This window comes from Anguilla anguilla, chromosome 1, assembly GCF_013347855.1.
Source record: "Anguilla anguilla isolate fAngAng1 chromosome 1, fAngAng1.pri, whole genome shotgun sequence".
NCBI classification, from domain to species: domain Eukaryota; kingdom Metazoa; phylum Chordata; class Actinopteri; order Anguilliformes; family Anguillidae; genus Anguilla; species Anguilla anguilla.
Window position 1 is genome coordinate 15453340 of NC_049201.1, and position 22891 is coordinate 15476230.

Here is a 22891-nt window from a genome sequence, read left to right on the forward strand (position 1 = left end):
ACATAGAGAAACAATACAATAAACAACAAATCCCATGTACCCTCCCTTTCGCGTTGCTTCCTTGTTTCGCTTCGTAAAATAAATTATGGGTGGGAATTGTAGTTTTTATACTGCTGTCAAACTGAAGAATGTGAATCCATTCAGAGCATTCATTCAGACACTGGGTTCAATTGTTTTATCTTCTAAATTCCAGTTTATTCACAGGAGATCGTACAGAAATATTGTTTATATCCATTACCATGAACGCAGCTTGCTAACTTGATTCAAATAGTTATGGACCCTGGACATCTCTTTTTTTTAAAGATAATTAGCTATTAACTTTAACACATTTTAGAATAGTGTTAGCCTATAATAACGCAATGGTCGAGCGTGTGGCTCTTTTTAAGTAGCACACGTTTAATGGAACCTTTTCTGTTAAATGAATGGATCTCTGCCAGGTTTGTGCATGGGTTTGTGGAGGAAATATTTCAGTGTGACACTTGGTTTCAGACACAATTCCGTTTCCAGCTATTTCTACGGTCGGAGTTAAAAAGCGACCGAGACTATTCTAGAAGAAGTAGTGAGACTTAAGGACTGTGACCGTCAGAACAGAGATACTGCGTTTGCAGACACTTTAAAATTTGCCTCTCGCGGAAGTGATCTTTGCATTTTGGTTGGGATCATAGCACTCAAATAACGTTGGTAGGTAAAATTACTGTTTTTCCCGTTTGAACAACCATGGCCAAATGGGGAGAAGGGGACCCTCGCTGGATTGTGGAGGAGAGAGCCGATGCGACCAACGTCAATAACTGGCACTGGTAAGGACTAGAATTCATAGTCACAGTTACTGCCATCATGACATCGGCAGCCAGCTGTTCAGGATATATTATCATATATTGTATTTTTTGAAATTCTAGGCATCGATCATGTCTGATCAAGTATCACCTGTGTCTGCTAACATGGCTACGTTAGCTAGCAAGCTTCGTTGAGGGGACACTGCATGATGCTTTTCCAAATTTACGGACCAGATGATGTAACTAAGAAAGTTGGTGGCAATAAAATGTTGACTTTTCTTGGGACTGTGAAGCTTTAGAAGTCTAAAAGATACCAGAGATGTCAAAATAGTATACCATGGCGGTACTCTGCACATGCTGGAAATAATAAGATTATTACAGCACATTTTCGTATTATGAATCCCAAAATAAAGTTCTTCACATTACAAATAAATGTATTATTAAACGTGCCTGTCTTTGACGTGACTGGTCCAATTAATCACCAGACGAACTGCGTGCATTTCTGCTCATGCATTCAACAAAATACTGTGTATTATAATTTTTACAATTATTAAAGTATGAAGTATGCAAAATAAGATTAAATAAACAAATAAATAAATAAATAAAGACAATGCAATGAAAACCTACCAATTTCTCTGAATTAAAGCAGCTCTGCAAAGACGGGTGGGCTAAAATTCCTACACAGCAATATGAAAGACTGATATAACATTTTGAAATCATAGGAAGCCTTTGTTTGCAGTTGTTATTGCTAAAGGTGGTGCAACCAGTCATTAAGTTTCAGGGGGCAATTACTTTTTCGAATGGGTGATATGGGTGTCTGATAAATTTTTTTCATGAAATAAATGAAATAATAGTTCTAAAAATGTGTTTTGTGTTTACCCAGGTTCCCTTTGTCTAATATTACATTTTGTATAAAGACAATTCAGTGAGACAAATATGCAGTAATAGAGGGAATCAGGAAGAGGGAAATCAAGTTGTTAACTTGACAATTTAATTAGTGTGCAAGAAAGAATGTGCAAATGGCTTGGCTTTCCAAAACTGCCGGTGTCTGATCCTCAGATAGGATATTATCCCAGATCATGATTAGTGTGGCCACTTTTTGCCAAATCAAACAGTTTCACAGTGCACCTACCAAAGATAGTATTTTTTTTGTAACCACTAATTTTTCCCTTTCCCTGTTTCCAGTGTACATTTCCATAATGTCTAGGCATTTGGCTGATGCAGTTATCCAGCCTGACTTAAATAACTTTCATTTTCACATTATCCTGAACAGCCACATGTTTATATCTACATGTCCTTTCACTTGCTTTTCCTGGTTGTATCTTGAAGGACAGAGAGGGATGTGACAAACTGGTCATCAGACAAGCTGAAGGAGCTCCTCATAGGGGTGCATGTGGAAAATGATGAGGGAAGCTGTGAGGTCACAGAGGTCAGCAAGCTGGAGGGAGAGGCCTCTATCAACAACCGCAAAGGGAAGCTCATATTCTTCTATGAGTGGAACATCAAAGCCATGTGGACCGGTGAGTTAAGGAAGACGGACATGTCGATTGTACATGCTGAAAACTTCAAGAAAATGAAACGGAGGCATATTTCCCTGGAGTCTCAGTCCACTCTAAAATGTATTTTATGATATGAGACATGAAGAAGTTGTGAGGGAAAGTGAGGGAGTGGTATTACTCCAATATTCGAAGACCTTCAGATGCTGCTCATTTGAAGGAAAGACGTCTTGGAAGAACATATTTAGGTCATAATTTTGCTTAGCTCTGCTGTCCAAAGGTCAGTCATTTCAAGTTCTTACTAAAGTATTTCTTGTTCATTTGTCAGATTAAAAATTAAACACAGTTAGTTTTTAATTGATGAGTTTATCTAAAAGCATAATGTGATCTATCACCATCTGTAAACCTCTTCAGTTTTATCCCTTCTGGACATACAGTATATGCAGGCATCCTCACTCAGAACATAGCATCAAGTCCAGTGTTATGTTTTTAGCGCTTGTTTCCATGGCAATGTGGTGGTTTTATATAGCCTGAAAGATGCCCCTGTGACAGTGTATCTAAGTCCAATGATGGGTCTTTATTTCTAGCTACAGTATGTCAGAGCTGTCCTGGGTTTTCTCTTTTGACAGGAAGGTCAAAAACTGGAATCAAATATAAAGGCAACATAGAAGTTCCAAACTTCTCAGATGAAAATGACATGGAGGATTTGGATGTAAGTTGCAGTGATTATGAACGTGTACAAGTTAAAATGGTAAATTGCTTATTTCACCTGATGTGATTGCTTTTAAAGATTTTGGATGTTATTTCTTGCCTAACAAGCAAAATAAAAAGAAATGTAAACTGTGATTTCTTTCAGATAAGTGTGATGCTTTGCAAAGACGAGCCAGAAACTCCTCTTACTGGGCTCATGAAAAAGGAGGGGGCGAATAAAATCCGAGTTGCACTGGGGAGCTACGTGGGTTACCTTAAAACAGGTGAGATCATCTCCGTGGTGTGTTAGCTTTATTATAATGGCACACTTTATTGGAACATTGTCATGTTTGTGCATTGAAATGAAATTAATGTGTTGTACCACTTTGTTTCAGAGTTTACTCAAGGCATGATCCTCCCCACGGCGAATGGTGTGTGCAAGCAGCAGTCATCACAGTCCAAGGCCAAAGTGGACAAAACCCAGGTGAGCCTTGAACAAAGAGCCAGGAGTGCATATCACTGAGAAATAGTGTATTATCATATATTTTATAAATGGTTAGATACATTCTCTTCTCCAGAATGATGTTAAGAATAATTAAAGGTATATTGCAGACATACCGAAAACACAGAGAAGCTGAAAAAAACAGAAAATACAGACACAGGGCAGCCAGACATACAGTGGTTGAGCATCAAGAAGAAAATGGTGCTAAAAGTGTCTAGAGTTGCTCAGAACTATGACTGACAAAGTGTCAGGAATTGCACGTTGATTTCAAAATTATTTTGACACCTCAAGCATTTCCTGACCCAGTACCAGAAAATTGTGCGAAGTCATGTGTCAGTGTGAGTTGTGTATGGTTTGCCATTTTTGCAGCAGTGGCAGAAGGAAATATGCATGTTTTCCCTGTTTATCAGTGAAGGGATGATGCATCTTTAGAAATAGTATAATGCATATCTAAATAACAGTTTATTTAAAATATGTTTGCTTAAGGAAACCTTTACAGAATCTGTATCTGTCCAACCAACAAAATTATCTGTATCTGCATCTCTATTCAGATAAAAAAAAACCAGAAGTGAGCACATCATGCAGAGGAAGTTGTGAAAAAGGCAAAAAAAATTATCTGTCGTGAACAAATCATCCAGTTTATCCGATTCCCACGTCTGGGTTTTGTCTGTTTACTTTCAAAATATTACCCTTGAATTTATTACAGTTACTCCAGTCAATTAGTCTTTTTGTCTCTTGCTTTAGATTGGCTCAGGTAGCTCAGCCCCCCCACCCAGCACTGGGGTAAAGATTCCCACCTGCAAGTTCAGCCTGAAGGAGACCTTTCTCACCTCCCCTGAGGAGCTCTACAGAGTCTTTGTCAACCAGGAGGCAAGTGGGCAATCTGTACAGTCCGTTCCTTCGTGGGCGGCTCGGGCATGGGGAGTTCTTGTTTGGGGCAAACATGAAAGTTCCATATATTTTCAATTTGGTTTGCACAGATATGAACACAATTTACTACAGCTCTGTAAAATGGGCTGTGTTCCCCTATAATTAAATGGGCTTTCCCATTACTGCTTAAGTGAACAAAGTGAGCAAGCACATTGTGTTTTAAACATACACCGCCATTGCCATTTAAAAACAAATGTATTCCTTGCTTAGTCTGAAGATGAAAAAAACATGAAGGGAAACAGATATGCAACTCATTGGAGAGTTTTTGCTTCAGTAAATTTGCTTGCTTTGTTTATAGCCTATCTCTACAGAATGTTTATGAGCCCTGAAATTGCATTTGGTGAATGAGCAGTAATGAAGCTTCTCCTTCTGCACCTGTAGATGGTCCAGGCATTCACACATGCAGCAGCAACAGTGGACCCACAGACAGGGGGAAAGTTTCGCTTGTTGGATGGGAACGTCTTTGGAGAGTTCCAGGAGCTGGTAAGGGAAAGGCTGAGCACTCTCATGCACTTTGAATAAAAAGACAATGTAATTATAAGGGACTTTTGTATAATATCTCAATGCTATATTTTTTGGAGATGACACCCAGTCAAGCTCTCCACTTATAGATTTGGGTACATGGATGCATCAAGCCCTGGGTTTTTAATTTTATTTCACCCTTTCCCCCCAAGGTTCCTGAACAAAAGATTGTCATGAAGTGGAGATACAACACCTGGCCCTGTGGTAAGTTATGTTTCATTTTATCTTGAAATTGACAACCTATTTGCTTTTATGTTTCCTGTCTGTATGTTATCTATGCGTGTCTGATCAATAATAATAAGAATAATAATAAACTTTAGTTACATAGCACTTTTCAAAACACAGTTACAACTAGAAGAGTGCACTCAGTAGAGTGCAGATCTCTGCCAGGCGTCACCATAAGTGATAAGTTAACCGACAAAGGCATTTGAGCTGGCTGACATTATTGAATGTTTTTAAACGACCACAATGCTGTATAATGTTTGTTTGAATGAATACAAGCCACAATCTTCTTACCTTGACATGCAAATCTGGACAGGAACAATTCCAAAAGACTAGTGATGTAAAGTGTCAATTTTAACGTGAAAATGCCAGCAAAATAATTCGCCAGCTAACGGGGTACGTTAATGTTTGAATCTGTGGCAACAGGCGGAAATGGAAAAAAACCATTCCAAACGGAAGCAGTTGTTGATCACTTGTGGCCCCTACCGGCCGGTTAGGAGGAGTGAGGAGTTAGCACTCAATCTATTTCAATGGACAAAAAATGATGGAAATTAATTCAAATAAAATACTTGTGGTTGGCCAATTTGCAAAATATTCGAGAATTCAGGTCCTTGGCCTGCTGTCAGCATGCACAAGAAATATTAGGCTGATTGTCCCAGTAGTATGCGAGATTAGCTGCGGACAGAGACACAAACACGCACACACGCGACCAAACGCATGATCCCCTCCAGGCTCTGCCTGGCGGAGATAATAATAAATATAGATAAATGATTCATTAATAAATAAATACAAATATCAGAAATGATGTATTATAATAAAATGAAAGAATAAAGAACCACAAGGTTATGGGGAGGCCTGCTTAAAAATTTTGAACAGTGAGTTAAAAGAAGATACAAAATTTGTTAGCATAAGCTCCTCAGACAGGGAGTTTCAGAGCCTTGGAGACCTGACTGCAAAGGCCCGATCAACTTTGGTCTTAAGCCTGATTTTTGGGATAATCTTACGGGCCCTGCCTGACAACCTTGGACTGTGGTGTGGTTCACAGAGGATCAACATGTCAAGGACGTAAGTAGGGGCCAAATCGTGTCAAGCATTAAAAGTACTCAATAAATGAAATCAATACTAAAACTTATCGGCAGCCAGTGTAAGGGGGCTATTCTTGTGGTAATATGATATGATCCCTTTGCCTGGCCCCATCTAACATCCTAGCTACTGCATTCTAAACAAGCTGGAGACGTGAGAGAGAAGTTTGGCTGAGACAGGAGCAGAGTGGCTTGCAGTAGTTTAAGTGAGAAGATACAAAGGCACTCTCTCCAATTCCAAGTGGGACAAAAATGTCTATATCTTAGAAATTGTTCTCAGCTGGAAGAAAGATGACTGCACTACATTCTTCACTTGCTGTTTGATGGATAGGCCACAGTGAAAAACCACCCTTAGTTTTCTGGCCGTTGACTTCACACAGATAGATAGGCTGCCCAGATGGTTATGCATTGTATTTATAGATTTGGGTGGGCCAAGTATGAATGAAGATCACTGGCTCAAAGATATGCTTTTCATAGCATTTAAACTTCCATCCATGTTCACTCTCCTTCCTGACTCTCCACATATTAGATCAACTCGTTTTGAAAAGACAGTTGGTGTAGTATGCCTGTTCCACATCAACATTCATTCTCTGGAATCCGTTTGCACCCCTAGAACATTATTCCACGATCACCCTGAACATTTTGGACCATGGAAATGAGACCGAACTGAAGTTGGAGTGCAAAGGGGTGCCAGTGAGCGAGGAGGAGAGTACAAAACGGGGTTGGCGGCAGTATTACTTTGAGGCAATCAAACAGACTTTTGGTTATGGAGCGCAGCTCTACTGAAGACACGCTGCATTGTATTATTCCTCTTATATGACCGAAGAATTAGGAACTGCGCAAAATGTAAAGAAAAAAATGAAAAATGTCATTAGTTTATGTGTTGAAACGCTTTCATTTGTAGATGTTATTCTTCTAGCACCTGCTGTACAGCGAGTATGAATGAACGGTGCCTTTCAGGGTGGAAGATCTTTACAGGCGCTACAACTCAGAGGGGTTGGTTGAGTTCATAACATGAGAGTGGGAAAAAAAGGAAACCACTGAATCATTGTTTCTGATGTATATATTTAAAGAAATGTTTTATGCTTGCTTTGTCATTTTTTACTTGCGCACATTAAATTTCATAAAGTATGTTGATATCAGTAAATGTAATTTTTCTTGAACTTTTGTTCTCTTTAAAGATCACGTCACTGGTTCTATATGAATGTCCATCTTCTTAAGTACTGTGTTCATATCTGATGTTTGTGTTCATGCCTGATGCTACCTTTGAAGCCAGAACTCAAACCCAGGTATTAAGTCAACCTTCAGACAAGTGCAAGGCACTGTGCTGTTCCCTGTCCAATTTGAATCATGTTAATTTTATTTGGTTCTTTGCATTTGGATGAGACTTTATTTTCTTCTAGGAAATGAACTATAAATCAGGCTACAACTGAAAACTGTAATTAAATAAAATGACTTCTAATTAGAAGCCTAAAAAAATGTGTTGCTGTGAACATATTTCCTATGCAGACTCCTCATTATAGTTGTAATGCAGAGGACTATCCTTTTGGTTTGTTACAAAATGTATATATTTGAAGAAGTAATATATGTTCTTTGAGAGCATAGTTAACCATGTTTTAATTTATTTCAATATTTCAACCTCTGCAGTATTCTTTGTGACATGACCCCACTTCTTACAATAAAAATCTTTCATCCTCTGTGCACTTTCATTGTCCACTGTCTTGTGCTAATGTAAGCACCTTTCATCTTATTTTCTCATGGCTGATATTAGCCATATATTCCCATACTTGTGGCTTGTATGGGAAAATATATCAGAGGAGGGTGTGTTCTTCTGCTGCAGTGTTACCACTGCGGGTAGCATAGTGGTGATATAGGATCATAACAAACCTGATTCCAAACACAAGGGGGAAAAAAGAAGTATGGAACATTGACTACAATTTGTCATTGAAACACGCTGTATTTCATGCAATTCTTCTGTCTCCATCTACACAACATGAGACATTTATTTACATGATATTTTACAGATTTGGTTTTTTGCTGAGAAAATCTAGATCCAAAATGAGCTTCAATCATGCAAACACTGCTTAAGAGTGTATCCTTATATCAAGCTTAAATTTATGTAATTTATTTTGTCATGACATCTACACAATATGATTTGAGCGTTAAAAATATTTTGTACCTAATAGCAGGACTATAAAAGAGAAATTAAGTTTCCATTTCAATAGACCAACTGCAAAAATGAAAACATGAAATCTATTCAAATACCCTAAGCTAATTTGTTGTAAATTAAAATAGGAATCCATAAAAATGAACATGCCTATATTCATAAGAAGTACAGCACTCTTCTTGTAATGCTGTTTCCTGGGACTCATAATTACTAAACCAAGAACAGATGCCCTAAATATAAAGAGGTAATTGTTTGTAAGCAGGGCATTGGAGCTATAAGCAGTTCTGCACAACAGCCTTGGAATAACAACAGTTCATTGACTTTTCATCAACGTTTCTAAACTCAGCAAAAAAAAAAAAAAAACCTAACTCTGGTCATACAAACTTCAGAAAGCAAATGAACACTCCAAATGAAAAAACATGCCATTTGACATTACCGTTCTAAATGAATTTTCACAAAACCAAAAACACCAAACCCAATGTCTGAACCAAGACCAAGAGAATCAACATTCCATTTGAACAATACAAAAATATGAAATGACTTTCTCCACAAAAATAAGGTTTTGAGCTAAAACTTGAATTACCCACATACAATTTGGATATCAAGCTATTCTTATCGGACTTCATCAGAATGTCACAAAATTCATTTCACTGATTTATTTTCATATATTAATTTAAATGTCATTGTGTCACTCTTGACACAACTATAAAATGCTATATAGAACAATAAATTAAAACAAAAAAATGCCAGGTTACCAAAAACTTTGTAAAAAAAAAATATATATTTCAGTTCTGTAGGGCTAATAGGCCTTTTACACAACCACCATGGCTAGAAAGGGTTAAGAGAGTGTCATGGACAGCATCCCATCCATCCCTAGAGCAAAACAGACAAAGTCCAATTCAAACATCTCTACTGAAATAAAATATTGCTGCTCCATAAATACAAGTAAGTGACACTGCAGATCACTTATGCATGGATTTTAGAACAGAAAAAAATGAACAGGCTAGAAGTCAGTCGGCAAGATATATGGATTATGTTCAGTGATGATGTTGCAACTTCGCTCCCAGGCTGAAGAGAAGTTCTGAGCCCGAGTCCTGTAGGGGAAAACAAATCAGTTTCAGCTTTGAAGAACTAAGCAGAGCAAACATCCACACATTATTCATCATCAAAACAAATACCTACATCTGAGAGTTCAATGTTGTCCAAAGAGTCATTCTTGGGTCTGCTTGTCCTTTCTGCTTCCCCACACTGCTTTTTGCCGATACGAATTTCTTGCCATCGCTGCCTACAAAAAGATATTGAGAACATAAATCTTCATTCTTTTTTTGAGAAATTATGTCAATAAAAATATGCATGCTATGATTGTGTTCCCAGTATTGGTTCCAAGTTCATCCTGCCTCCAGTTCACTCAGTTCCACAGTTTTAGAGACTATGGTTTCCCACCTGTGAGCCAGCCATTTCCCCTTAATGTGCCCTTCTCCCTGGGTGGCTTGGGCTGGGGCCGTGGCCTGCTCTGCCAAGTCCTTGAGGAAGTCAAAGAGCTTCTCGTTCTCTATACATTGCTTCCTATGGATCACCCATAAAACATTGATCACTACATTTGAATTAGTTTGAATATGTATTGACTTTTCCCCCAAGGAATAATAACACAAAACAGTTCATGGTGAAACAACATCCATAATTTCAATACACACTCACATGTGGGCCATTGACATGACCCTACTGTGCTTTGACTGGGTAATTTGACTGGTCATGATCAGGAATGATTTTAAAAACATTTCAAGGGCCCTGGCTGATCTCAAAGGTTAAGGATGTGTAGGAAATTGGAACAGAAACATTTGACATTTAGCATGGATCAAACACAAAGTAAATGAAAGTATCCACACAGTTCTATGTGCCACTGTGTCCTGAGCTACGCAGCAAACCATTCGTTGCAGCACAACGAACGTAATACGATATATAGAAGGATACATATGATAACAGGCACAGCAGCTGCAATCCTCCCCACCTCCGTGTCCTTCTGCATAATTTTCTTGATACGGCCCTGCTTATAATGAAACAGAAGCGATGGACACTTGATCAAAGGTGATCATATGAGCAGTCGAGGAAAACATAACACCATATGGTCAATGAAAGGAGAATGGAAAACAATATGGTCGTCCGCAGGTGCCCCGCGCTTGTAATTCAAGATAAACAAAGGCAAAAACAATTACACTAAACGACGTAATTTACTTACCGGTGGGAACCGAACATTGTATTTTCTCTTTTGCCTCGGCATTTGGAACGCAAAAATGCCCATTTAGAGTTACATTTCGGATTTGTACTGCTCACTATCTTGAGCTCCATTTGTTTACCTTTCACAGGAAGTCAAATGGGGGGTAAAATGCACTATTAGATGAGGAATTGGTTGCTTTGCCAGAATTATCTAAAGATACAAGTGCGTGCTAATATAACATTGATTGTATTTCTTTTACAAATGTTCTTTCCCAATATTAGACCGATAAAAGCTGTGCGGTAAAAGTGGCAGACAATAGTAGAACCAATATTCAGCTTCAAGAAATGGTTGCCAGGACTACGCTCAATTGATAATTAGGTAAGATTGAGGTTGACAATTTCTGATTATAGCCTAATTTCATCGTGATAAATAAGATGCATCGAATGTAATGAATCAATACGCAACGTATCGTGCATGGAATTTTCGCGACCCTTAATTTATTCATTAAGCCATATAATGTATTTAACTAAACACGTCCCTGTGCATTTTTATTGTAGTATGATCGCTGATAACTAAACAGCCAATATATTTAATTCATTTAGTCCCACACTAATGAGTAACTTTAAAAAAACCTTTAATCTATTTAGTTATACGCACGCCCATTTGTGTGAAACGCTGTATCTGTAAGGTCTATTGGTTTAAATATGCGCGCTTGACAAATGGGGACATGACATATACATGGTAATATTGTACAATCCATTAACAGTACAGGTAAAGTAATTTCATTGTGTGTGCGTTTATTATTGGGCAGTTGTAATCAGAGAGCTCAACTATTGGCTACGAGTTTATTACCGTAAGCGACTCATTGGCTAGCTCGAAAGAGTAGGAAGTGCCGGTCGAGGTTCAATAAGTAGCCTATGTCTGATGATGAAACTGGAAAGCTGTTCTTAAGCCGATTTTTAATATTGTTGCGACTCTCGAAGTATATAACCAACTGTAGGAACATTTATCATGAAACCTGCAGATTTTATCAAACAGAAATACCCGCAAACGGTCACAAACTCAGACATATAGTTATACTGAAGTCAAGCTATACTATAGTTAGCTTGCGTGTTTGCTACAACCAATGATGTTGTAAAGCAGTTAGTCTGCGTGGCGTGTCAGCTGCAAAATAATGCTAACTACAGTATGCTAGCAGAATTTTACGCCCAGTCGACTGAAGTGCTTTCCATGTTCTGAAGAAATTTTTAAAAATCATGACTGTGAAGACGTGGAATCTGCTTTCACTGTTATTGCTTGTGTCAAGCGTGGTAGCAGCTGGTGAGTATAGCGCATAACTCCACTATGAAGCTCAGTCCAGCATTTAGCTTCCTACAATAGTTCTATAGTTGCTGGCTCTAGGTGTTAGCGAGCTTCCAAGTAAGCGTAATATAGCTATAGATCTGCTGTTGTTCAACGTTAGAAACTAATACACGATGTTGTTCACTGAAGTCACAATTTCTGTTGTGTTACCAGATTGCTACTGTAACTACTGTAGCTAACTTGCTTTAAACATTTACTAAATAAATACCTTGCTCTCTTTTAACTTGGTAATAATGTTACTGACGCAACATGTCCCTATTGATCGTTGTTATGTTTGTATTTGCAGATGTAGAAGAGCTGAATGATGCGCCTGAAGCCAAGGTAAGACAGATAATGATTTTTTAAAAATTCGACTGAGTGTTCTCATGTGCTTCTCTTCAGACAACAACTTATGTAATCAGGTTACTGTATTCGTTGCTAGTTGTTCTTGAGATTGTTTCTCGGCTTTTCTGGTCGAGAAAGTGTGACGTGCATATGAATATGACAGCTGTCCTGGAATGTATTGGAAGAAAAAATTTGAAAAGCGAATTGTTGTTTGTTACATATTGCGAACTCCAGCATAGTTCTACTTAGATAGGGACTGTATACTTGGACTCTGTGTCATGCCAGCTGTGTTACTTCCCACAAGAAAGATACAGCGTGCAAAATTGACATTTTGGTGCTGAATAAATGAACACTTTGCTTGCATCTCTTAAGTATGAATGTGCAAGGCCAATTATATATATATATATTAGTAATTATAGATACTGTAGATAGTAGTATTGTTCTTCACTTATTTTAAATTGAGAATAATTCACTCTGTATAAGAGTCTTGTTCTGATGATAACAGAACCAGATATGCTTTCTAAAAAAAATCCAGCCAGATCCTAGCCAGTGTAGGGTAGGGGTAGCAGAACTTGGTATATGTTGCAGTTTGAAATATATTTTTCCTTTGTTTTTTATGTTCTCTTAAGACTATTCTTTGTTGTCATCGTTCTTTGATCATGGTTGCTTGCATCCTCAGTCACAACTCATTTTTTAAATTTGTATTTGCTTGAAGTCATTTCACAGTCAGAACACTGAGGAGGATGAAGTGCCAGTGGGGACGCAGATTGTAGCAGGGCAGGTGTTCCCCCGAGAGGATGTTTCCCAGGGTGATGACGCTCAGAAGGAGTCCGACAACGTCCATGAAGGAGCGGGCAAGGAAGAACTCCCTCCACAGCCCAGCCCCAAGGAGGAGAAGCCAAAGGATGGTGAGTACTGTGTACAGCTAAGAGCTTACCTGTACCCATTTAAAAAATATATCTGCAATTCTATTTTAGTTCTTATATTAAGGTAAAACTACAATAAAAGAACATATAGAAACTTGAAAATGATCATCTTGAAAGATATGCTTATTTTGCATTGCCTGGTCCTGCTGCTTAAGACTGATTTTGGTCCTTCGAAACTTCATTCATGTGATGACACTTCATGTAATTTCATTGGATGGCAGCAGTGTTAAAAGTTATTTAGAAGGGCTACAGGATTTTCCCTAAACCATTTGCCTCTTAATGTATATTTCAGTTACTCGTTTTATGTTTTTTACTTTCTGTTGCGGTTTCTGTTCGTTTTTATAAAGTAACCACACAAGTAGAGTTCATCTGCACATCTGTTTTTTGCCAGTTTGGCAGAACTCTTCAAGCGTATCGCAATAGTTTCATTACTGCAGGTGGAGAAAAAACACCTGCTCTTATGGTAATGCAAAAAAACTGGTCCTTCATGCTGATTTATGTTGCTAATAGAGATTGTCCCTATAGAATATTTTCTTCATCCTCTGCAACTTTTTTTGATCTCTGTTACTGTGAGGGTGTCATTACAGTGTGTCTCTTATTTTGATGATGCAGTTCCTGTGGTGGTTGGGGGTACAGCTGCAGGGGAACCCTGCCTCTTCCCCTTCCTCTTCCTGGGGAAGGAGTATTCAGAGTGTACTACAGAGGGGCGCACTGACAACAGGCTCTGGTGTGCCACCACATACGACTACGACAGTGACAAGAGATGGGGTTTCTGTGAGAGTGAGTTACCCTCATTCAGTCATCACCTAATAAAGCAGTGTTTTTCTTGGGAGTTGTAGCACCTTCTTGTTTAGCCAATACAAGTATATATACATACAGCGCATGTGAATGTACACACTCATACACACACTCATGCACACACACATGTACAGTACATTACATGGCCAAAAGTATGTTGTGGGCACCTGACTTCCAACATCTCACCCGAAATTATGGGCATTAATATGGAGTTGGTCCACCCTTTGCTGCTATAACAACCTCCACTCTTCTGGGAAGGCTTTATCCTAGATGTTGGAGCATTGCGCACCAAGCACCTGGAGAAAATTCTAGGGCATTACGTACATTTGAGAGACCTCAGGTGTGACCCTAATTGCTCCAAAGGCATTCCGTTGGTGTTTGTGAAGGGGGGGTGGGCAGAGGGAGAAAACGGGTAACATTCCTGTAGTCAGACAGATCAAGTTTACCAGATCAATGTTTCTTTAAGCTGATAATCTAAAAACGACATATCCAGCATATATATACAGCAAACCTGAGTGAAAATATATTTTGCTTGTGAATTGTAGCTGAAGAGGAAAGCGAGCAGAGGCGAAAGGCGGAGGAGGTTGAAGAGCTGTATCAGAAGGCCATGAAGATCATCAATGGCACAAGCAAAAAGAACCAGAGGAAGGAGTGCGTGCCCTTTTCCCCTTTAATCCGTTGCTTTACCCCTTCTCTCCTCCCACTGTCAATGTCTCCTGCAACCTTGTCAGCTCAAGACTGACTGTATTGTGGTCAACGGTCCTCAGTCCCATATATTCCTAAGGCTGCTCTTAGAAACATAAGAAATATAGGCAGGTTGAAAGATGTGCAGGCCATTCAGCTTACTCAGATGCATGACATTGCTTATAGTCAAGAGTGCATATAGCACTGTGTCAAACCTGGTCTTCCTTCATCTGTGGGTCCTGGATATTTACTCCATTTATTAATAACTCTTTGGGGAAATAACTCCTATTGCCAGTGTGCAATTTACCTCGTGCTTATTTCAGCTTATACCCACTTGCCTCATTGTAAAGGGCTAACAAGGTTTGTAGTAAACAGTTTAGAGCATCACATCAGCCACGGTTGGAAAATATTTCAAGTGAAGGCCAGGAGTTTTCATTGAAAACAATGTCATATTCCTCAACTTGTTCAGCTTAGTTTTAAAGGACTAGCTAGAGGAGGCTGAGATGTATATATTTTCCTGCTATGTCCTCAACATGCAGGTATTTTCTCCTGCCGCAGGGCGTATAAAACGCTGGTGAAAGTGGCGGACATGGGCCACACCAAGGCCATGGAGAAGGTGGCATACGCCATGCTGTTCGGCGACAGTTTGGCCCAGAATGTCCTAAAGGCTCGGGACATGTTTGAGAAGCTGGTGGTGGAGGGGTCACCCAAAGCTCAAACGGTACCTTTTTTATATACCGCTACAAACCCCAGTTTGATCACCTGCCTCCTAACAGTCAGCACCTTTCCCATTCCCCAAAGCTCTCGCAAGATCATTTTGTTCAGTGTCTTCTCGTAGATGTTGGTGATTTTGAGCTTTTGTGAAAGGCATTCCTTCCTCCCATCAGGCCCTGGGATTCATCTACGCTGCTGGCTTAGGAGTGAACTCCAGCCAGGCAAAGGTATGCAGACAATGCATTTCAGTTCAGTTTCAGTAGCATTTAAGTTCAGTTATCTGTAACGGTGAATAATAACACGCCTGATTTGTCTTAATCTTTGATTGGATTGTTTTGTTGTCCTTTCCCCGTTTCTCCGCAGTCGTTGGTGTACTATACCTTTGGGGCCTTGGGTGGAAACCTTGTGGCTCACATGATCCTGGTAAACTCATTTTTAAGCATTTGCAGATAACATTTGATTTTGCTGATACACATGCCAACAAGTCCACTGAACAGTTGAGTTGTCTGCTCAAATAACACTCGAGGGACAAGTCCAAATTGTCATCGCTTTCTTGTTTGCTGTCTCTGGTTTTCATCCTTCATTACACAGCTTGATGAAGGTGTTTTTCTGTTTAGGGCTACCGGTACTGGGGCGGGGTCGGGGTGCCACAGAGCTGTGAATCTGCGCTGACGCACTACAGACAGGTGGCTAACCACGGTATGACGCCTGGCGCTCACAGCAGCGCTGCTGTCGGCTGATCGTGTGCAATAGGCTTGAACCAAATAGAAGTGAGCAATTTAAAATTTTTAGAAATTTTTTCTTATAAAGGATATGAAGGACATACTCGGTTAATGAAACTGTGCGAGAATCATGAAATAGACGCACACAGAATGGGGAACATGGGCTGAGTTGGGACATAGTTGATAGTGTCATTTGGAATGAATGTTTGTTCTTATTTATGAATGTTTTCAAAGCAGCTTATTATATTAGGATTATATGTGATTATATCTGACAAGAAGCTGAAATGTGAATTAGCACTTTTTAAAGTATTTTGTGAAATACGTGGACCGTCTGATGTGCGTGTGTGCGCATGCGTGATTTTAGTGGCCAATGACATCTTGGGGACGGGCGGAGGTGTGGTGCAGAGGGTCAGGCTGCTGGACGAGCAGGAGAACCCTGGGACAGCCAGCGGGATGCTGGAGGAGGACCTCATCCAGTACTACCAGTTTCTCGCGGAAAAGGGGGACGTGCAAGCCCAGGTGAGACCTCTTTTTCGGAGGTCATAGTCACAGAGGAGTAGGGTTGGGTACAAAAACCCGATACCACTATGGCACTGATTCTCGAATGGCATCACACGTGTCTGTTCAGGCACCGTTTAAGTACCGGTACCGTTTTTAAAGTGTCGTCTTAGGATCAATATCTGCAGAATCTGAAGGATACCCATCACTACACAGGAGTGTTGATTTGTTGACAGCATCGGCGTCCTGTGACACTGCCGTCCTTGTGTCCGTCTTCCTCCAGGTGGGTCTGGGGCAGCTGCACTTGCACGGAGGACGTGGAGTGGAGCAGAATCACCAGGTAGCAGCCTGCGCTGGATCCCGCTCTACCTGCAGTGTGTTGTCCAGTAGCGATACAGAGCGCCCACCCTCATGCATGCTTGTCTCCTCTCCAGAGGGCCTTCGACTACTTCACCCAGGCAGCGAACGCGGGGAACACTCTCGCCATGGCCTTTCTCGGGAAGGTTAGTGCTTCTGTTAGTCTGGGCCCCCTTTTGCGGTGTCCCTGTTGCTGAAGACGTGGCCGCTCCGTCTGCCCCCGCTGCCCCGTAACCGGCGCTGTCTCCCGCAGATGTACTCGGACGGCAGCGAGGCAGTGCCGCAGAACAACGAGACCGCCCTGCAGTACTTTAAGGAGGCCGCCGAGCTGGTGAGGGTCGGCCTTGCTCATCGCTCAGTCTAGCGCTTCACTGTAACCTTCTCTGAACGCCGCCTGTTGTCGCTTCCTCTCTGTTGTCAGGGTAACCCAATGGGCCAGAGTGGCCTGGGCATGGCCTACCTGTATGGTCGAGGTGTCCCTGTGGTAAGTGTCCTCATGTGAGTTCCAGGTCAGTATTTCTGGCCTGTGTGGCCTCTTCGTGTATGTCCTGGGTGTATTACCTACATGTTTATTTTCTCAGGACTACGAGCGGGCGCTGATGTACTACCAGAAGGCTGCAGACCAGAGCTGGGTTGATGGACAGCTGCAGTTAGGCACCATGTACTTCAGTGAGTGACTTTTTCCATCTACCTTCCTCCAGAAGAAGCCCCTCTGGTGCTCTGTTTTTTATGTTGTATGATTATGTCATTGTTCTTCAGTATTACCAAATCTGTCTTTTCTCTTGGCATGTCGGCTCATTTGATCTGAAGTGTTTTTTGCTGGAGAGTTGTGGAGAAACTTTGTTGTCATCATTGCTTTGCTGGGCAGGAAACCGGTAGGGTGCTTGACACGTGTTGCTTTCACACTTGTAACATTCTCCTTTCTTCCCAGATGGCATTGGGGTGAAGCGGGACTACAAGCAGGCGCTGAAGTACTTCAACCTGGCATCACAGGCAGGTCACATCCTGGCCTTCTACAACCTGGCGCAGATGCATGCCTCTGGCACAGGGGTAATGCGCTCCTGCCACACAGCTGTGGAGGTCAGTTCAGTGCGCATGTTATATCCTTTCTCTCTCTGCAACCTCTTCTCTCTTCTGGCTGCTACTTAACATTACGGTAGAGTTTCTGACTCTGTGGTACCACATGTTTCAAGCTTGTTTCATGAAAGGAGAATCAAGAAGTGATCTGCAGTGGCCGTTAAACCAAAGCATTCTCATTTCTACAGTACCATTCCCTTGTGACATCTCCCTCCCTAGTATTTACGCATTGGACCGGATTGGTTTAGCCGTCCCTCATGTCGTCCACTGTTTTTCTACAGCTCTTCAAGAACGTTTGTGAGCGTGGCCGCTGGTCAGAGAGGCTGATGACTGCTTATGATAGCTTCAAAGACGGTGACGTGGACTCTGCTGTGGCGCAGTACCTGCTGCTGGCTGAACAGGGCTATGAGATAGCACAGAGCAATGTGGCCTTCATCTTGGACCAGAGTAAGTTCTTCTGTTTCACTTCTGAGCAGTCACCACCAGAGGGCAGTGTCAGCTTTAGTAACATTTTATACAATGCCGTAAATCAGTGACCTCCAACCCTGGTCCTGGAGAGCCGCAGGGTCTGCTGGCTTTTGTTTTCACCTTATTATAAGTTATAAGGTGAGGTGTGTTAGCTGTATAATGAACCGTTTTAATTGATTAAGTGAAGAATAACCCTGAAAACCAGCAGCCGCTGTTGCTGTCCAGGATTAGGGTTGGAGACTACTGCAGTAAATGCTGTGTTTTGATGTCTGTCTATAGACAGTTTTGATATATATGAAGTGCTACCACGGACATGTTATAATTATATTGCAATAAACTAATGGAATTTTAATCCAGTTTCATTTCTGAAAATTAATAAATAAAATTAATACATTTAGGAGCTCATTCCTGTCAGAAAATAGCGTCAGTATTAACTTTCTGGTGCATCTCCCCTGTCAGAACCGGGAGCGGTGCAGATCTTCGGAAGGAACGAGACGCACCCACGAGCTCTGCTCCACTGGAACAGAGCGGCGGCCCAAGGTGAGGATGCCTCTCAATCTCCGTCAGGCTCACGCCGTACTCAACCTCTGTCTTTCAGTCACTCGTTTGTGTCGCTGAAGCTCTGAATGTGAGGTGCATTAAAGGGAAGATGTGTAGATGCTTGCTCTCTCAGAAGTGCTTATGTAAACACAGTACCTATTTTGTAAATACGCTGCAAAAATTATTTTGTGAAATGTCATTTCATTTGCTCCAACATTTCATGTGTGCAGTTGCATAACTTGTTTTGTGCACTTCTGAAACAAATGCTCATTTTTGCACAGCATGTGCTTGTGCACTTGCACACATTTAGCAGGAGACATGGTACAAAAAATTCAATGTGCGTTTAAAGTAACTACTCAGGGGTTAGGCCTCCAAACAAAATAAGGCCCAGATAAGATGTTAGTACGTTGTCCATAAACAAAATCAAAATTTTGTTTTCTAATTTACACTAGATGGTGTTGTTGTGTGTGAAGTAGACCCTGAGGAATATAATTATATATCAGAGGTCTGTGGAGTTCTTCTCGCTGGCGTTGCTGAAGTCTGTCGTTCTTCCCCTGGCGACAGGGTACACTGTGGCGCGGATCAAGCTGGGCGACTACCACTTCTACGGCTACGGCACGGACGTGGACTACGAGATCGCCGCCATGCACTACAGGCTGGCGTCTGAGCAGCAGCACAACGCACAGGCTATGTTTAACCTGGCCTACATGCACGAGAACGGGCTGGGCATCAAAAAGGTTGGTACATACAGTGCAGTACACACACCAACGACCACCGTTACACTCAAAAGCCATTACCCGCCATTACAAAACGCATCACACAGAAAAGAGCATTCGCACTCCCGATAGTTTCAGTTTGTTTTCAGGGGAGTTGCTGTCAATGTAGCGAGCTTGATATAGATTTTTTTTAAATGCTGTAATGCATTCCTCTCTCTTAGGACATTCACCTGGCGAAGCGCTTCTACGACATGGCAGCCGAAGCCAGTCCAGATGCCCAGGTGCCCGTCTTCCTGGCGCTGTGCAAGCTGAGCCTCCTCTACGCGGTGGAGTACCTGCAGGAGCTCAACGTAAGTCTCCAAACTACAGCCTCGCAACATTGAGAGGCCATGCTTTCAGTTAGGGAAACTTTCAAATGTTCTACTTTGAGAGTGTAACGGATAGGTATTGAAATTTCATGTCAACATAATGCTTAAATATAGATTGGTTGAGGAATGAAGTTGTGGTTTGGTTTATTCACTCGGGTTCATATTCTACTTTAAGCTCAGTATGCTCCTGTGGCGATCAACTGTAATTCTTTAGCAGGTGGTTTTAAAAGAATCGTGATCAGTGTTCCTTCCCGACTTGCAATCTGTGTGCAGATAAAGGAGCTCCTAGCCCAGATGGACCTGGACCAGTTGCTGGGGCCGGAGTGGGACCTCTGCCTCATGACCCTCATTGCCCTGCTCCTGGGCTCCGTCATCGCCTACCGCCAGAGACAGCAGCTGGCCCCGCCCCCGGCTCCCCAGCAGGCCGAGCCCCAGCCTGACCAGCAGTGAGGCCGACCCTGACCACCCCACCCTGCAGGCCTCTCTTGTGGGGCAGGAGGAACTCCATGGGATCACCATGGGATTCACCAGACGCCGAAAGACTGCTCTGGGGGAAATGTGGCGTGGGGGTGAAAATCTGCGTTTTTATTGGGTGACAGAGAAAAAAAAAGTGCAACGTTGAGGGGGGAAAAAACTGACGTGTGTCTCAGGGTTTGGCCTTTTGAGTGTTACGGCCATAAGACTGGCTAGAACTCCCATGCTATAAGTACTGCTGTTCCTCTCGTTAAAGCTGTTTTGCCTTCATCGTCCTTTCATGTGCCTCAGCTTCTGGAGTGGAAATGTGCGGGCGGTGCGACAGTGAGGTCTGTGGGGTGGCTCTGAACACAGCGCAGTGACGGCTCACGGTCTGGCCAAAACTACGCAGCAACTTTTTAAAAGGAGACTGAGATTTGATTTGGATTTTTAAATGTATTATATTTAGCCCCAAATGCTCGGGGGCTGTGCCAGTGTACACTGGTAGAACTCAGGAAAACACATGGCCATCTGTGGAAAAGGATTTTAACAAGTTAGACCTTAAAACCGTATGATCTCTTGTCTTGATTGAGAGTTTTTGGTATGTATTTGGAAATTAGAACCACATGCTTATGCTGAAGCCCATAGTTTTAGGGTATTTTTGCTGTCATTTGCACTAAAAGTTAAAGGAAAAGATATGGTAAGGTTGGTTATAGGTTTGGGTTTTGGCACATTGTTTTCTATGATGTATGTGCCATATGGATTGCATCTGTACTATGTTGGATGCTAGAGTAATGGAGACCGTGTCGTTGGTTGTAATGCAATGAAATGGTACGCTGTTCAGATGGGACGTTGGTGTCAGTCATATGACACACCAGCAACTGTAAAATGGAGTCATAGCACCATGGGTAGCCAGTGCATTGGCCTCTGTGGGATGACGGCATGTGTACTGCTTCATGCAAAGAGCTAGACTCTTCCACTCTGCAGACTGTAAAAGATGGAAGCAGCTAGCCTCAGATAAGCTTTATTTAATGCAGTTCTCCCTGTGATTCCTTGTGATTCCTGTATTTTTCTCTTCATACTACAAGACGTAATTGCTAATAACAGTTGTTACAATGTGGTTGAGTTAATAGTCTGATTTATTCTGATGTGTGCTGTTCCATTTGATTCTACTCTGTCAGCCTGTCGTGAGTTGGTAACAGCAGTTGGTTGTCACATATGCGACAGTTGGTTTTAGAGATATTTGCTTCCCAAGTGTAGAAAACTGATGTATTCTGAACTGTGAGAAAGCTTGTGTGTTGCTTATTTTAAGCCAAGTATTCTTGATGTTTCCACGTCTAAACAATGTAAAGCCCTTCTAACAGGAAGTGAAAATATGAGATGATTCGGTGTTCAGCAATCATTGGTGCAACTTTCATACTCTTCCCCACTATAAATAAAAACTTAATTCACGTAATCTCTGAGGTTTTGGACATATAATGACCGCACAACATCATTTGCCATTATGCTTTTCAGTGTTTGTTATTCGACAAATGAATTATTAATTGAAAATTTGTTCATAATGCTTCCACTAGTTAAGATTTATATAATGTAGTTTGTAAGATAACGACTGTTTTGGTAGATGGATACATACATAAACAACCCCTTAAGTGAAAATATGCCTTGAAAGTTAATTTGTATGGTTTTTGTTGAAGAATTAATTCTATTCCATTTGAATGGAGTTGAAACTACCCTCTAACTCTAAGTGCTGAGTTGAACTGTATTTTAAAAATTCAGGGGTAAAATGTAGCAGATTTGATTTAAATTTATATAAATATGTTAGGTTAATAGGTTTTACTTTATACAGGAAAGGGAGGAGTCTTTTCTAAATACTTGTCTCTATATGACAATATAGAGACAAACCTCAGTTGAAGAATAGAATGTATAGATTGATCTTAATAGGACTTAAATGTAAGGACTTAATTGTGAGTGGTTATATGGCCCAGGTTAATTGCAAAAAGACTGCTATGTCTATCGTTCATTGAGGGTTATGAAGTGGTGTGGGTTTATTTTGCACTTTAATTTTCTTTTTCAAATACTTGGAAAGTATCAGAAAATATTGAAATAAAAAAACTTTTTGCTGGTACAATATTTAGAGTTTATGGAAAGACAAAAAATGGAATAAAATGATTAATGGAAATCAGGTATCCTCCTGTCATCACTGAATGGTTTGATTTGTGGTTATGCAGCATGAGTCAGAGAAACTCGGATTACGGTTGGATCCCAAGTCTCTTAAGATGTGAAAA

The 22891-nt window shown here is 41.0% G+C and overlaps 3 protein-coding genes across 5 annotated transcripts; 2 read left to right on the forward strand and 1 right to left on the reverse strand.

Annotated features, from left to right (window-relative positions):
• The first annotated feature begins 304 nt into the window (after positions 1–304).
• On the forward strand, positions 305–7920 carry LOC118226048 (activator of 90 kDa heat shock protein ATPase homolog 1-like). Of its 2 annotated transcripts, none has more exons than XM_035415302.1 (9): positions 305–797; positions 2103–2293; positions 2899–2981; positions 3126–3243; positions 3355–3443; positions 4206–4331; positions 4773–4874; positions 5066–5117; positions 6747–7920. In XM_035415302.1, the coding sequence occupies exons 1-9, from the start codon at positions 718–720 to the stop codon at positions 6776–6778; spliced, it is 873 nt and encodes a 290-aa protein (XP_035271193.1). In that variant the 5' UTR covers positions 305–717; the 3' UTR covers positions 6779–7920. The 2 variants fall into 2 exon arrangements, with proteins under 2 accessions (XP_035271193.1, XP_035271190.1); XM_035415299.1 differs by having other exon boundaries at positions 338–797; positions 6831–7920.
• On the reverse strand, positions 7896–11280 carry LOC118226071 (dr1-associated corepressor). Of its 2 annotated transcripts, none has more exons than XM_035415333.1 (6): positions 10621–11280; positions 10356–10431; positions 10083–10176; positions 9828–9950; positions 9567–9669; positions 7896–9478 (listed from the first exon to the last, which is right to left on the reverse strand). In XM_035415333.1, the coding sequence occupies exons 1-6, from the start codon at positions 10681–10683 to the stop codon at positions 9422–9424; spliced, it is 516 nt and encodes a 171-aa protein (XP_035271224.1). In that variant the 5' UTR covers positions 10684–11280; the 3' UTR covers positions 7896–9421. The 2 variants fall into 2 exon arrangements, with proteins under 2 accessions (XP_035271224.1, XP_035271234.1); XM_035415343.1 differs by having other exon boundaries at positions 7899–9478; positions 10356–10428.
• A 130-nt stretch (positions 11281–11410) lies between these two features.
• On the forward strand, positions 11411–22786 carry LOC118225997 (protein sel-1 homolog 1-like). The gene is made up of 21 exons (XM_035415203.1): positions 11411–11919; positions 12248–12282; positions 13001–13193; positions 13824–13991; positions 14555–14660; positions 15252–15414; positions 15581–15634; positions 15771–15830; positions 16025–16106; positions 16494–16648; positions 16911–16967; positions 17062–17130; positions 17238–17315; positions 17406–17468; positions 17566–17653; positions 17916–18064; positions 18343–18508; positions 18989–19069; positions 19634–19806; positions 20007–20135; positions 20427–22786. Exons 1-21 carry the CDS (start codon positions 11856–11858, stop codon positions 20601–20603), a joined length of 2310 nt encoding a protein of 769 aa, XP_035271094.1. The 5' UTR covers positions 11411–11855; the 3' UTR covers positions 20604–22786.
• The last annotated feature ends 105 nt before the right edge of the window (positions 22787–22891 follow it).

Coding starts and splice junctions, on each gene's coding strand:
- LOC118226048 (XM_035415299.1), top strand. CDS start 718: ATGGCCAAATGGGGAGAAGGGGACCCTCGCTGGATTGTGGAGGAGAGA. Junction 2,294..2,898: donor CATCAAAGCCATGTGGACCG/GTGAGTTAAGGA, acceptor CTCTTTTGACAG/GAAGGTCAAAAACTGGAATC. Junction 3,444..4,205: donor CCAAAGTGGACAAAACCCAG/GTGAGCCTTGAA, acceptor CTCTTGCTTTAG/ATTGGCTCAGGTAGCTCAGC.
- LOC118226071 (XM_035415333.1), bottom strand. CDS start 10,683: ATGGGCATTTTTGCGTTCCAAATGCCGAGGCAAAAGAGAAAATACAAT. Junction 9,951..10,082: donor GTCATGTCAATGGCCCACAT/GTGAGTGTGTAT, acceptor GGTGATCCATAG/GAAGCAATGTATAGAGAACG. Junction 9,670..9,827: donor GGGAAATGGCTGGCTCACAG/GTGGGAAACCAT, acceptor ATCTTTTTGTAG/GCAGCGATGGCAAGAAATTC.
- LOC118225997 (XM_035415203.1), top strand. CDS start 11,856: ATGACTGTGAAGACGTGGAATCTGCTTTCACTGTTATTGCTTGTGTCA. Junction 19,070..19,633: donor GAACAGAGCGGCGGCCCAAG/GTGAGGATGCCT, acceptor CCCTGGCGACAG/GGTACACTGTGGCGCGGATC. Junction 20,136..20,426: donor AGTACCTGCAGGAGCTCAAC/GTAAGTCTCCAA, acceptor ATCTGTGTGCAG/ATAAAGGAGCTCCTAGCCCA.